Source organism: Aulonocara stuartgranti, assembly GCF_965226115.1.
Source record: "Aulonocara stuartgranti genome assembly, chromosome: 17".
Lineage (NCBI taxonomy): Eukaryota > Metazoa > Chordata > Actinopteri > Cichliformes > Cichlidae > Aulonocara > Aulonocara stuartgranti.
This window is the reverse complement of record NC_138953.1, coordinates 19,114,898-19,129,718: the sequence shown is the minus strand read 5'-3', so window position 1 is coordinate 19,129,718 and position 14,821 is coordinate 19,114,898. Positions and strand designations below refer to the sequence as shown.

General features: G+C 40.9%; 1 protein-coding gene across 2 annotated transcripts; it reads left to right on the top strand.

Moving 5' to 3' along the window:
* Positions 1–853: 853 nt before the first annotated feature.
* On the top strand, positions 854–14,695 carry cUnh12orf56 (chromosome Un C12orf56 homolog). Of its 2 annotated transcripts, none has more exons than XM_082509735.1 (14): positions 854–1,429; positions 4,907–5,102; positions 5,306–5,321; positions 6,505–6,688; positions 6,805–6,960; positions 7,636–7,706; positions 8,414–8,558; positions 8,650–8,744; positions 9,396–9,485; positions 10,447–10,534; positions 10,607–10,681; positions 11,516–11,593; positions 11,676–11,857; positions 11,981–14,695. In XM_082509735.1, exons 1-14 carry the CDS (start codon positions 941–943, stop codon positions 12,090–12,092), a joined length of 1,977 nt encoding a protein of 658 aa, XP_082365861.1. In that variant the 5' UTR covers positions 854–940; the 3' UTR covers positions 12,093–14,695. The 2 variants fall into 2 exon arrangements, with proteins under 2 accessions (XP_082365861.1, XP_082365860.1); XM_082509734.1 differs by having other exon boundaries at positions 6,502–6,688; positions 11,981–14,694.
* The last annotated feature ends 126 nt before the right edge of the window (positions 14,696–14,821 follow it).

The following is a 14,821-nucleotide window of genomic DNA, read 5'->3' as shown; positions in this document are numbered from 1 at the left end:
GAAAAAGATTGACTCTGAAACAACACTGCAAGAACAACAACCTTCATGCTGTGTGTGTGTGTGTGTGTGTGTGTGTGTGTGTGTGTGTGTGTGTGTGTGTGTGTGTGTGTGTGTGTGTGTGTGTGTGTGGTCCTCCGTTAACATTTTCATCCCGTTACAAAACTTCCCTTCAAACCGCCTTTGCGCTTGAAACGGTCATCCCGAGGAAGATGAGGAGGACAAGGAGGATGAAGGAGACAATGCCACATTTTCAGCATTTTTCATGCTTCACACAGACGCAATCTGTCAGCAGCAGCACAAAGATTTATTCTTCACTGAACCGTGTTAGAGAGACAGGAAGAAACTGTGATAATCTGCAGTCTGCCGTCTCTTAGTGGTAAGAGTCAGAAAGTGCAACAACATCGAAATTAAAAGAAAAAATATTTTATTATCATTCAAAAGGTTTAACGCAGACTGTATGTTTTTATAATGCTATTAAATTACAACAATCTAATTTATAGGCTAATATCCATCACAAGAAATTCATAAAACTGCAACCTGTAATCTATTTTAAGCAAATAAAATATGAGAAATTAACAAATATTCCCCCAAAATATTATGAATAAACAGAATCATTTAATTAATAACTAATGTTAAATATAAAATGAGGTTTAATTCCATATCAAACCATTATTTGTATAAAACATGTAAAAAGAGGTACAGTGAGCAGGTTCGAGCCCCAGTAAGTTTCCATCCCTTCACTGGGAGCGACACGCTTCATGTGCATCATTATTTATTCACTCAGACGGCTCAGTAAAACATATATATATATATATATATATATATATATATATATATATATATATATATATATATATATATATACTTATTTATTTAATCATGACATATATTATTTAAGTACAGTAATTACTACATAATTATTGCGTTTGGCCAATCAGCAATGTTCCGCTCCTCTTCGCTGACCAATCAGAGAGCAGACGCACTGACGGCTCGAGTCATTGGCGCTTTACCTACAGCTCACTGTCCAGAACCGGGACAGAACCAGCGGCGTGTGTTCATCTTAACTCGACTTTTCAAACGTACCGGATGGAGCTGGACCTGTGAGCACCTGCCTCGCGACAAAGCGGCGGTTGAAATCTCAGAGGCGTTACCGGCGGCTCCACGGAGCGGTCCCGTCATGGCCCACAGCGGCTCCGGGTCGCTGCTGTGCCGGCGGAACGCGCGGCTGGACTCGTTCCTGCAGCGGAAGCTGGAGCGGAGGGTGTACGAACGGATCCGGGCTTACGAGCCGTGCGTGGTGCTGTCCGAGTCCATCAACAAGGTGTACATGCACGTGGTGCTCAGCGACGAGTGCGTGTACCTCACCGAGTACTCGCCACGCACTCTCACGGCAGCCGTTAGCTTCAGGCGCGTGCGTTACATCGAGCTGGTGAGTTTGAACAGAAAAAGTGATTTAAAAAAGTATTTATTTTTGTTTCTACTGCATTAATCCCGCCCTAATTAACCGACACAAAATCCAAAAGCTGATTTTATTAAACGAAAAAACAAACAAAAAATCTGAACATGACCTGTTATAACCTGATTTTAATAAAGTAAGATACGATATTTTGAAAAAAAAATTAGTATTTTGCCGATAGATATTTGTTATTATTGGAGAAAATAAGTGTAAATACTGTGAAGACCTAAGACGTTTTTCAATAAATGATAAAAAAATATATGTATTTTTAATATTGATATAAAATCAACAGAAAAACCTTCTACCATATTTATTGGATTTTCTATTAAATTGGCGTTTAAGGTAAGTTATTTTTAAGGTAAATAAAAGTAAACTTTTAAAAGAAACAGTACAGAGTTAAAGCACTCATTTCCAGTATTTTTATCTTAAATGATGACGTGACTGTTTTAATGTCTGTCATGGATATTGTTGTGCAGACCAAATATTTATCAATGAATCGAGAAAATAGGCATACTGTGAAGTGTTCATGTCTCGTTTGTTCAGTAAAGGCTCGAAAACTTTAATAGTTAAATCCTAACATTGCATTTGGAAGCTGTGTTGTAATGAGTCTACAGGATGTGTTCAGAAGGGATTTGTGTCAAAACTGCAACGTGTATCACATCAGGTGAAAGAGGACAAGACAAGGCCTACATTTTGAAGTGGCTGTAGAAGAAAATATCTGTATTTCTTTTACAAATATTCACCAGATCTCCAATGGTTGATTCTGCTCATCCAAGTGATTTCTTCAGTCGACTGAAGAAGTCACTTGGATGAGTGACGAAACGTTTCTCCCACTGAAAACGCTACATCCAGATGAACAGAATCAACCTTTGGAGATTAATTTACCTGGATGATTGAGAATGCATCAAGACGAAATAATCTCCAGACTGACATCACAGAGTGGATGTTGAGTCAAGGAAAATCTCAGTTATCTTTGAAACCTAAACTGTGAACAAACCAGAGAAGACAGCAAAACAAAGCCCAAAGGGTTGTGACCTGTTTGCACTTTGGTTGATATTCCTGCAGTGAAGTTCGGCTGAGAGCTAGGGCTGAAGAAGCATCACACACATTTAAATGGCTCTGGCCTTTCGTCTAGCTTTTTTCTGACCAGAGCCGTAAAGATGAGAATTTACAGTCAGACTTTAAATCTAAACTTGATATTGACGTTTAACTCTTCACGCTTAGGTTTAAAACCAAGCTCCAGATTTTTAAAGAACATTTAGAGATAAATATGGATGAAGTTTGCAGTTTATAATTAGGACCCCATAGATTTCTATTATTTTTGACTTGTGACATCTTTAAAGCTGAACCCAATGAGGTAATTAGTGGATCTTTAGAGCTAGTTCTATTAGCAGAATATGTTAAAGCTCAATTTTTTCTGTCTAATTTGACAGTAAACTGAATAAGTTTAGGTTTTTGGAGACTTAACTGACATAACCTTGAGTGACAGCCAAACCACGACTAAAGCACGTTAGATTACATGCATGTCACATGATGCGTTCACTGACTAACCGGCTTCTGCTGATTAATCCCTGTTAAACTCTTCAGATTACACACGAGTTAGTTCGATTTATAGGTTTCACTTCTCACTTTTACTGCTGATGGCGAGAACAAGAGCGTAACACCTGCTCTGGTTTGCATATTTCATGTCTGCTCATACTGAGCTGCACTGAGCCTCAGAGCACCTGAGTTGCAGGAAGCCTGGAAACCAATCACGGAGCAGGACTCAGGTATGATTAACAGCTGTCAGTAATGTTGGTATGTACTTATTGTTAGGGCTGCCCATGTGACCGTTTCAAGTACTTCATGTATATCAACCTGCCAAAGAGCAGCACAGACAAACCGTTAATGAGGAAGCTGTTATCCTCAGATTTTAATTAAACTTTAAAAGCTTAAAATAGTTCCAATGCCACATAATACAGAGCTGCAATACATGCAGCAAAAGTCACGCCGAGCCTCTAACTTCATCTCGTTATGTCAGAGGTTTAACTCGGCCCTAACAGAGTTAATCCCATCTGCATTAACTCTAAGATTACCACCTGATGACCTGTGCTGGCCTCTCCATGGCCTCAGCACCACCCTTTAGCCACTTTGTGGAGGATCTTCAGAGCACTGGGAGCTCATGGAAACTTACTGGGACTCGAACCTGCTCACTGTAACAAACAGAAATCAGGTCTTTTGTAACGCGATCTTTGGCAAACGCAAAATTAAAGCCGCTCAGAAGATGAGACGTGCTTTATTCAAGTTCCCGTGACAAAGCAGTCGCCAACATATTCAATGCAACATTGAAAAAGCAGTTAAATAAATTAGAGTCACTCAATAAAATAAAATCTGACAAAATACAATCCAGAAGTTTTTGATTTCTTTGTATTTTATAGATGTTTCTGCTGTTTTTTTAAGTGCTCTTTAGCAATACTTCTCCAGGCTTTCAAAGTAACTATGATCCAAGCATAAAAAAGGATCTTAACTCAGATGAACCAGTGTTGTCTCCACACATAACAGAATATTAGCAAAGAACCAGTTTACTATTTTATGACAACAGCAGTGTGTCATAAAAAACACAATCATTCTTTCTGTCATTAAGTTGCCAAAGATGACACAGTTTCACAGGCACAAAATAATATTTTTACAACAACAACATTATTCACAAAGATCTGTTAGCTGAAAACTTAGATTTAAAATCTATCTTTAGCAGATGATCAATATCCATGAAAAATATGAGAGGAGGACCTTCAGCTGATCAGCTGCTGATCACTGAAGCCTCATCAGAAAAGGTCTCAGTGGAAGAGCGGCTGTCAAGAAGCTGTTCTTAAGGAAGGGAAACAGAGAAAAGGTTGATTATTAAAATGACACAAGAACGACTGAAAATTGTTGAACCAGATCTGAGGGAGAGATGAGATGTTGTCAGGAGGGAAAAACACACAGTAGAGTGATATCAGTCATGGATCGGACCCCCCAGTGCCCGGACCTCAAGATTACTGAAGTAGTGTGGGATTATCCTACATCCTTTTATTACACACAGGATCAAAATCAGTCTACAGCAGATGATCAATATCCATGAAAGATGTGAGAATACCCACTATAAGTGCACAGTATATATGTTCAAAGGTTGTATATGGCACAAAATATAAACATTATCTTTATTTAATCTTGTTATTCTGTAAATATCCGATTTTATTTTAAGGGCTGAAACTCATGATAATGTATAGATTCATCTTTTTATTAATAGTTTGATTAATAGTTTCTACAAAACCAAAATTTGCTTGAAAAATAGTCAATCATTAGAATCGATGCGCTAATGTCAGTTTTCTGTCGACTCGTTTCTGCACCGCTTGGTTTTGTCTTATTTCTGATTCTGCTCCCTCATATTGTCACATTTTATAATCTTTACAGCATTGTCTTTTTTTACAGGTGAACGACATCCCAGATTTCCTCAGTGGGAAGCATCAGGAACGCTGCCAACACATACGGATCGTCTACGTCACCAAAAAACCTGCAGCGAAGCAACGCAATTGGTTAAAGAGAGCCAAGAAAGAGGGCCTTCCTCCTGCAGCCCCGTCCTCTCGCCGAAACAGCCACTGTCCTGAAATAACAAGCACATTACAAGGTAACTGAGACAGTTTATGTAATTTGATGATGCTACGCAATGATATCAGACTGAAGTTTATGCTTTTTGTAAGACGAGTCAGAGACATGTGGAATGGTCTCTTCAGAGATTTGATCCTTTGGAAAGACACCAGTGAGGTTTATGTGTCGTCTTGTTTCTTTATCTGTAACTCTAGCCATCCTGTGTTTCCATTTCCTCCACAGGATTTTCCACAGAGAGGTGAGTAAAACACAGACACACTTCAGAAGCATGTTTTATTTGAGGATACTCACACATAAAGGCTTTTAAGTCCTCCCTGCAAACACATTACGTAATGCCAGTGTTGAATTTGGTTATAATCATTTTAGAAGCTGCAGAGTGTGCAGGAGTGAGGCAGACAGTGAAAGTTTATGTGTGGGATACTTCAACACTGTAATGTGGTTGCCTGTTGTGAACTTGTTAACAGCTGAGCCACTTTACCTGAGTATGTAATGACCACCCCAGTGTCTCAGGTAGCTCATGACTTATTTACTCCAGGGACTAGTTTACCTGCTGCTCATTAACATGTTCACAGAGTGACTCCAGTGTTGCTCCTCAATATCACACCTGCAGTGCTTCATCCACACACCAGGCAGCAGGTAACATCCACCTGGCACTGCTGGTCCATCATTTATCCTTTTTCAGCAGAATGTGCCCACTGATGATTGAAATGTAGAGATGTGTTTTCCAAACACGTTTTTATAAATTCCCACAGCAAGAGGACCTGCTGGTTCGCTGCTGGACAGTTTGCATTTTTACTTGGTTGCATGCGGGGCTCCGATCCTCCTTGAGTTCTTCTGTGAATGAGGCAGGAGATGGAGGGAGGAAGGAACAGATTTACTGTCATTGAACTGTTGCCTGGTAACGACGAAGCACTGTAAAACAGACGCAAACAGCATAAAATGTAAAAGCTGTCTCACGCTAATGTTCCCTGCTGCTCAGCTGTGCTCACCCCCGGTAGGTCATTAAACGTACACACTTTTCTTTCACTGCCACTCCCAAACCTTAGACTGCTTGTAAAGTTGAACCTAAGGATGAGCTGACAGCGTGAAGTCTCAGGAGCACGACTATCATGACTGTGTGAATCTACCTGAGAGCTCTTTCTGTTTTTAAGCTGCAACATTTGTGCAGAAAAACAATAAAGAAGTTTTGAAAAGCAAAGCATATTTTAGAGGCTTATTTGGCTCTAGTGTGACGTTAATTTACTACATGAACCTTGTGTTGTGTTCAGGTAGACTTCAAACTAGCAACCGAGACCATTAGCTGATCAGGAAAGTGTTTTTAATTGTTTTGTGCAGCTGGAATACGACATGAAACTCACACAGTTGATGATGCAGACACTTCACAGAAACCTGATGTCTGCGCTGTTTCTTCTCTCCAGCAGCCAATGGAGGAAGGAGGAGCTCCCCCCAGTGTTAAAGCACACCCGCTCAGCCTCGTGCCCGAACCCAGAGACTCTCGGCCTCACGAGAGTCCCGCAGCCTCCCCCCTTTTACTCCCCCTTAGTCTCACCTGCCTCATCGCCATTGCTCTCAGAGAAAAGCCTGAAGACCCTCGAGAGTGGTCAGGTATAAACGTGCGGCTGTTCCGATGAAGATCTACTCAAATTCAATTTGAAGTAACTTAGACAAGGGTCACACGTCTCTGTAAATTTGGTCGAGCTCTGTTGTGTGTGCTGTTACAGTTACAAAGGAGGATCGGTTCGGTCCTGTCACGTCTGCTGAGACGAGGCTGCGTGGACAGCGAGGAGGAGTGGGAGGCGGAGCTCCACCTGTACGCCGTCTCAGAGAAGTCCAGACTTTACCTCCACCTGCAGAGCTTGTGGAACAGCTTCAGTATTGTGAGTGAAGACTGTCTATGAATAGTATTTAACACATTGACTGTTAGCTTTAGAAATGTTGTGGTTATTTATATGAAAGTGGAGCTTAAAGGTGCCCTGTGGATTTTTGGAGTAGATAAGTAAATGTCACAGTGTGCAGGTTATACAGAGCGTGTCCTGTGTAATGATATGGACTTTAAATGCAGTCACAGAAAACAGGGATTAACTTTTGTATGTAACAAAAGGCAAGCTGTTTGTTACATACACACAGACACAGAAAGGTAATGAGGGAAGTGGAGATAGCTGGGAGAACAAAACACAGCTCAGCTAAATCACAGAGGATGAGACAAAAGAAGCAAAACTGAAAGCAAACACAAGGAACAACTATCAAAATGAAGCAGGAAGTGAGGCACAACTGAAAGGGGGGCGAGAAAGATAAAAGGACAGAATGGGAGCACTAAAGGGAACTAATCACCCTAAAGTAATCTGTAACTACACTGAGAACTAGTTTAGTTATAACGATAAAGAACTAATACCAAGAACCAGAAGATCAGAAAGGCTCATAAACACAAAGAAAATACAAAATAAGAAAAAACAGGAAGTATAAAATGAAAAAGTATAAAAGTATAAAACATGTGTCTGATGGTGTACTCGCTCAGATTTCTGAGGTGTGTGTGTGTGTGTGTGTGTGTTCAGAGGTCCACCCTTTTGTTAGATCCGCTCTACAGAAGGAGGAACTGCGTTTCATTGTCTGCTGCTGCCATCAGGTAATAAACTGTTCTGTGCAGACTGCAGACACACAACTTCCTGCTTGTCCAGTCAGAATAAAGGTCACAGGTCAGTTTGTTACTGTGGAAACAGAAATCATTCACTCATCGACTACACTGGACATAGCCACTGTGACGGCACCCACTGGTTTTGGACTCCACTCTACTGATTAGTGCTGTGGATACTCTCTGAGACTGAAGCCGAGGCGTCCTGGAGTAGCTGTAGATTACAGTATGGTAGCTCCCCACAAAGCTCCAGCTCAGTGACTGCAGTTAGCTGAGGTGAAGCCTATCAGACAGCTGGCAGCTACAGCCGCCTGCATCAGCCACGCATAATCATGCAGAAGTTCACATTCAGGAGAACTGCACCTCTTTTGCATCAGCTCCAGATGTTTCACTGCACATTTAATATTTGCAAACACGTACATTTGTTTAGTTTACATTTGAGTGGAGCTTAAATAATGAGACCATGAAATATTTTTAATGAACTGAAATATTATTTTATCTTGGCTGTGCTGAGCTGTAGCGCTCATATTCCAATATAAAGATTTATATAAAAACATTTCCAGAGATTTCGACCTGCTCTGAGAAACCTCATCTGAGCCCTGAAGGTTCATCACAGCGGACTGTGACGAGTTTAGGCTCATTTAAACTTGTTATTGCTAACAGGCTCAAACGTCGGTATTAATGTTGATGTTATATTTAAGCTGGGAGCGGACGGCTCACCTGTTTGGCCAGCTGAGCTCCGAGCTCCTGCAGGACGGGAGCAGCGTGGAGAATATGTACCTGCTGCTGCAGGAGCTGAGGACCGCCGCGCACCGCAGCGTTACCCTGCGCCGGCTCTTCTGGAGGGTAAAGTTTATAAAACCTGCTCGGCACTGTGTGTTTGACGTACAGAACGTGCCTGTGAGTTGCAGTGAATGACTCATTTTCTGTTTTCCAGTCCAGTGAGGTGTGTACTTTCCTGCTCTGCACTCTGGAGGGATGTCTTCACGGCCGCCAGAGCCTCGGTGGACTCTACACAGCAGATCAGCTCCTGTAAGCCCCTTAGCAGGTGTTCATAGCTCCACAGAGGCGAGATTTCAGATTCATTAAGGTGTTTCTTTGACTGTATTCAGCGTGGCGATTACAGAGATGATGTGCATTATTTCACAGCTGTTTCCAGAAAGTGGGTTTTGTGAAAACTTCAGATTTTTGAAGCCTGAGATGAGGGAAACTGAGTTTTCTTTAAACAAGCTAACTTAAACTTAGTTTGCATTAACAGCATAACACACTGTGAACCTAACCTGCTCACTGGCAGGTTTCCTCTCTCTGCCTTCTCCTGTCGAGCCTGAAGCAGTTTCACCTCCTCATTCATAAAGTAGATAATAAAGAACATGTAAAGAGCTGAAGTTTACATTATAGTCCCATTAATGTTCGCACTTATCGGTACTGAGAACAGGTCCTGTTATTGTTGCGTGCGGTTATACCAACAACAGCAGTATTCACAGGATTCAGTTTGTTCAGGAACAAATCCAGAGTGAGTGGATGAAGACCGCAATATTACCTAAAACACTGAAAGAATCTGCGACTGTGATAATATTTATAGTAACAATATAATAACTAACTGCAGGTCATATCTTCCTTGCTGTGTGTTGCTATGACGATGATGATGAGCATGTGACTGAAGCTCTGCTGTTTGTGTTTCAGACTGAGCTCTCTGATCGTTGACACGCTCGCCATCATGTTCAGAGAGACGGAGGTCGAAGCTGCCAGACTCAGCCTGCTCTCTGCCAAAAAGTAAACAGAACACAGTGTATGTTTGTTCCTTTCATTAAACAGTCCTCATTTCAGGTATGTTGAAATATCTGTTGGCAGCTCCTGTAAAGGCCTAAAAGGAGCTTAGATTGGAATAAAGAGATTTTCTATGTATCTACAAGTGAGGGATCCACATCTAAGGAAGTCAATACACTAACTGACACAGTGATGATACACAATGACACAGAGGACTACAGAACTACTCGAAGGGTTTAGGATCAAAATGAAATGAATACTGGACACATTAAGTTAAATGGGAAGAGAACACTGGCATATCACACGAGGCTGAAGTTCAGGGTTGAGTTCATAACATCCACTAAAGAAGTGGCGAGTAAACATCAGTTGTTTTTTTTAATCATATATCAGGAGTAAATCGTCCGAGTCATTGGAGGCAGTGCAGAAACCAAAGTACCTGAGGAAAAGTTAAAATGCTGAGATATGAGATTCCCCGTACTGCTGAAGTTTAGGATTTCTGCCTTTTTGAAGAGGATGTGGTTACAAAAGAAGACTGGTGTCTTTGTGAAATATTATAAAAGAAAAATTCTTGTAAAAACTGGTATAAATCTGAATCATAAAGGCTTGAACGATAGATGGATAATGATGCCAGTGTGATGGCAAAAACTGAATTCAGTCTGAGCTCCAGAGGAGTCTTTACTTATTTTTTTTTCTGTATTAAAATGAGAGAAATGTACACAGATTCATGGCTTATAGACTGATGTGTCTCCAGTGTGTTTGTGAGGTTTATCTATTAACAATAGTAAATAAAAAGTGAGAAAATAATAAATGTGATTATTCTCAGGGAGATTTTCTATCATTTCTTTGGTTGCAGCTGGAGCTGCTTTCCTTTGTTGTAGTCTGGTGAAACCCAGAGAAGAGTTATAAAGCTCATTTCCAGATGTTAGCACACCTTCCCTTTTCTGCATTAACTGTTGTTTCCCTGCAGAGGTGCTCTGGCCTCCCGAATGCTGCTTGCCTTAATATGTGACCCTCAGCCACAAACTCACAGTGGAGGATTTCTGACGTACTCAGAGGTGAGCTGCTCTCTGCTCACATCAAGTGTCTTTCATGTGCCTTCGATGCATTAAACCTTGTGCCTCTTACAGCTTCAGGCCTTACTCCCTGAGTATCTGGACACCGCCGCCTCTCTGCTCTTTGAACTGCTGCTCGTAGGCCACGTGGTGAGTTTGATAAAGCGTACAACGGGGGCGCTTCTCAGCTGTGAGTAAAATGTGTTTATGCAACACCTCAGGCTCTCCTGGGAATTACAAAAACTAAACAACTGTAACACTGATGAAGCACTAATGAATTAATACACGTCAGGTATTAAGCAGAATATTATTAATCAGAAGATTAAAGAACGGCTACTGAAGCTGATGGTCAGTAATCAATAAATACACACAACACAGAACGCTATTGCAGGTACAATGTATTTAAACAAAACCAAGGAAAAATAACAAGGAAAGAAAAGGAAAAACTTAAATAATTACTCCTGGTGCAGTGGTGCCCGGTTTAAGGTGCACAAAGACAACTAAACAGTCTTGTAGCTTAGATCAAGCAATACAGTTTCTCAAGTTCAATAATATTCCCCATAAATAACACACCACCAATTCAAAAACACTGGTCCACACTGATGAGAGAAAGTCCATGATTTTTATCTGGGTGTCCATGAGAAATGTCCAAGCGCTATTGTCCATAAACGGGGGAAATGATGTGTTAAGAATCCTGCTCCCTGCCCTTTGTTGGCTCGCCATCCTTTTTAAACCAGAAAAGGGTCACCTGGCCTGCATTAAATAAACAGGGCCAATAAGAAATCACAAGAATAATATGAAAGTGTCAGCCAGTTTAGCTTAATACATTAAGTTATTCTTATTCTTGTGTACACAGTAGACTTATCTAAAAAGTTCAACTGCTATATACAGATTGCATAGCTTTAAAACATTTGTTATTTGCTATGATATGGTCTAAGAAAGCTCTGAACAAACACAGTTTTTGTTCAACTCTTCGTGTTTCAGACCAGCAGGTGTGTCTCTGCTGAAAACTTCCTGTCTGTCGGTTGGATCCTCAGAGTCCTGCAGCCTCATCCCCACCTGGTAAAGGTCTCATCAGATTTAACTGTGATTTCTGTCAGAATGATAAGAATTACTCAAACGCTGACCCTCTCCGTCCCCGCAGCTCTCCTTCATTGGTTACCAGGTCCAGCAGGTGGTGTTGGTTCTGACGGGCCTGCAAGTGTCGGTCCCCAGTCCCGTTCAGTCCGTCCTGCTGTTCCAGCGCCTCCACCTCCTGCTGGCCTGTCTGCAGTACAACAGCCAGCTGGCTCAGCACCTGCGCTCGCATTTCAGAGAGGAGTTCAGGTATGCTCAAGACAGCCACAACAGTCACTAAGTACATACGTGCTCACGTTAACTTCTTATTATAAAGAAGAAATGTGTAAATGCTCCAAAGTCTGACAGCTCAGATCTGTTTTGGTCCTGCAGATACTCTGTGATGCCGTCGGGCTCTGAAGTGAAGCTGCCACCTCACTATCCTATCAGCCGACCCACTCTGAGACTTGTCGAGCACATTCGAACTCTTATGCTGCTCAGGTGACTGAACACCAGCGTGCTCCTAGCCTTCACTTTACACAAAGGCATCCTCAGGGAAGGAAGCAGGATTTGGAGTCCTCGGGATGCTCGGCTTAAAGTTTCTGGATTATTATATATCACAGACATCTTACTGTTAGACAGAGAGATGGAGATATATGCTTGGCCTGTAAAGACTGTTCAAATGATGTGCACTCCTAATAACCTGAAGCGGTTCTCTGACAGTCCATCAAGTGGTGCGGCTTCGTAGCTTAGCAAAGTCGGACTGAAACATTAGACAGATTTTCGAGCGCCATGTACCACATAAAATTGTTTCGAGGTCAGTAAATACAACCAGAATTAATAAATAAGGCGCACAGGATTATAAGGGACACTGTCGATTTTCAGATTTTAAGTGCGCCGTATTTTCCAAAAAACACGGTAATAACGACGGCCTGCTAGCATGCTCTACCAAAAATAGTGCTTTGTTGTGCATCTGACAGACGAAAGCTAAACCAGTTCCACACCACTGAAGTTGCAGGATTTTTACAAACCAATTCTGGTTCATCCGTTTCATTCAACAATCCGCTTTCGCCCTCCTCATTTTCCGTTGCCGCCATGCTTTTCCCGCCATGTGCGTATGAAAACAAAGGCACTGCGCATGCGCGTTTACCCATATTCTATCGCGATATTTCATTTTCTTATCGTTGCTCAACATTATACCGGTGTTACCATGAACGGTATGATATGCATAGGATCTTTTCCTTCCATATGCATGACTGTAATAATTGCATCCAGCCATGATTTTGGCGTCTCTTGAGTTTAGTGTAGAGTTATATACTTTGCATAATATGGGGGGTTATTTATTGTTTTTAAATTTAGCATTGACTCTTTTATTTTATTTCAGCTTCTGTGATAGGTACTACTAATTTAGTTTATTCCATCATTGATATTTTAGCCAATTTAAGGGGTTTAAGGAACTCAATTTTTTTTGTTTCCGAGGTTTTTGTGCTTCCTCCTTTACAACTGTCTGTAATATTTTACATAAGTATTGAATATTTCTTTAGTTTGAGTTTCATTTCTTGATTTCTGATCTTAGGAACTGTGCTTTTCTGAGCTGAAAGGCCAATAACAGTTTTTATTAATATCTGAGACCCTCTTCTGCCTTGTATGGTAGTAGCTCATCTAATTGTCTAGCTTCTTTTAGCTTTTTAAATGTATATTGTTGATGTTCTCTCTCTAGTCTTTTTACTTTGTCTTTAAATTGTCATTTGATCTTATATTCATTTTCATAACAACTGGGCTATGGTCAGAAACAATGATTGATTCAATTGTCATCTGTTTTATCCTATACATGTCGATTTTTGACATGAAAAGTCTATTGTTGGGAAATCAGTTTTACCCAGGTTCTTTTTCATTCTTTGAGCATCCAGAGATGCACTGGACTCAGTAGTTATTTCACAAAACCTTTATTCATCTTCATTTAAGCATGCATTCTTCTAGAAGGGAAGACTTGCCAGGCCGGTGTCCCTCTGCAAAATCTTCACTCCTTTGTTATTTACTGCCAGCTTTATAGAAGTGACCCCATCATAACACCCCCACGGTGTGCTGCAAACTCTTTGTCTGTGTGCACGAGCACGTGAGTGCCTGTGTGTGCGCGTACCCGTATGTCTATGTGAGTGCACGTGAGTGAGTGTATGTGCGTACCTGTGTGTATGTGTGAGTGCACGTGAGTGTGCGTGTGGATGTGTGTGCGTAACAGTTAAAACACTATGTGCGTATATCTCTATGTACGTGCCTTCCTGAGGGTCATAAAAGTCCATCTCCCTTCCAAATCAAAGTTATTTAGTTACAAACTTTGAGACTCCCACCCAGTCATGCCCTGAGGAATTTCCACTCAACATTAACCTCTCCTTATCTCACTTTCACAGTTCAAACTGGGGGAGGGTCTCCTAGAAATCTACTCCTAAGTTTATGACACACTCAGGCCTTTATTACATCGAGGGCAGTGTCAGTGTCTCTACAATAATTCTACATTCTAACACATTTCTAAACTCTAAAATAGGTACGCATATCTTCACTATCCTTGTGTATCTTCCATGTATTTGGGACACGAATGTAAAATTTCTGTTGTTAGGATGAAAATGACACCAGACATCCACCAGTTCCAGTTCAGTCATCATGCCTAGTAGGTCATTTTGGACTGAGGTTTTATTATTACCAGTAATATGTCTAGTTTAGTCTTCAGAGTACAAATTAAAATCTCCTCCCCTGAGTATAATTCCTCCTCCTTTATCTGCCACAAAAGGTGCAATCCCTTTTAAAAAGTGCAGTCTTCATTTTGGGCATACACATTTAAATTTTTTTTCTCTTGATTGGGTTAATGATTCTGCTTACATTATAATTTACAAAATGTAAATAAGTCATAATCTCTGTACAATAATATATGCTTCCCTTATTTAAACAATAAACATATTTAACTATCTAACAATGTGTTGACAGCTCCGTGCCCCTCTTTCTCTGCAGCGCATTTTGACTTCGAGCTCCTTCAGCAGCCTCTGTTAGTGTTGCAAAGGTCTTCTCTGTGGTATCCAATTTAATTTTCACTTCTGCCAGGTACAGACATTTCGCCTGCACTTTCTTTTTATTTTAGTTGTTTTATGATTTCGTGAACCTTAGCTCTTTTCTACATTGGGAGTGTAGTCTTGATTGAAGAAGATCCGTTTATCTTGGAAGAAGACCTGTCTCTGGCTCCAT

Excerpts from the sequence above, each read along its gene's own strand:
- cUnh12orf56 (XM_082509734.1), top strand. The coding sequence starts at position 941 with ATGTTCCGCTCCTCTTCGCTGACCAATCAGAGAGCAGACGCACTGACG. Across the intron at positions 1,430-4,906 it reads GCGTGCGTTACATCGAGCTG|GTGAACGACATCCCAGATTT; the intron begins GTGAGTTTGAAC and ends CTTTTTTTACAG. Across the intron at positions 6,961-7,635 it reads TGTGGAACAGCTTCAGTATT|AGGTCCACCCTTTTGTTAGA; the intron begins GTGAGTGAAGAC and ends GTGTGTGTTCAG.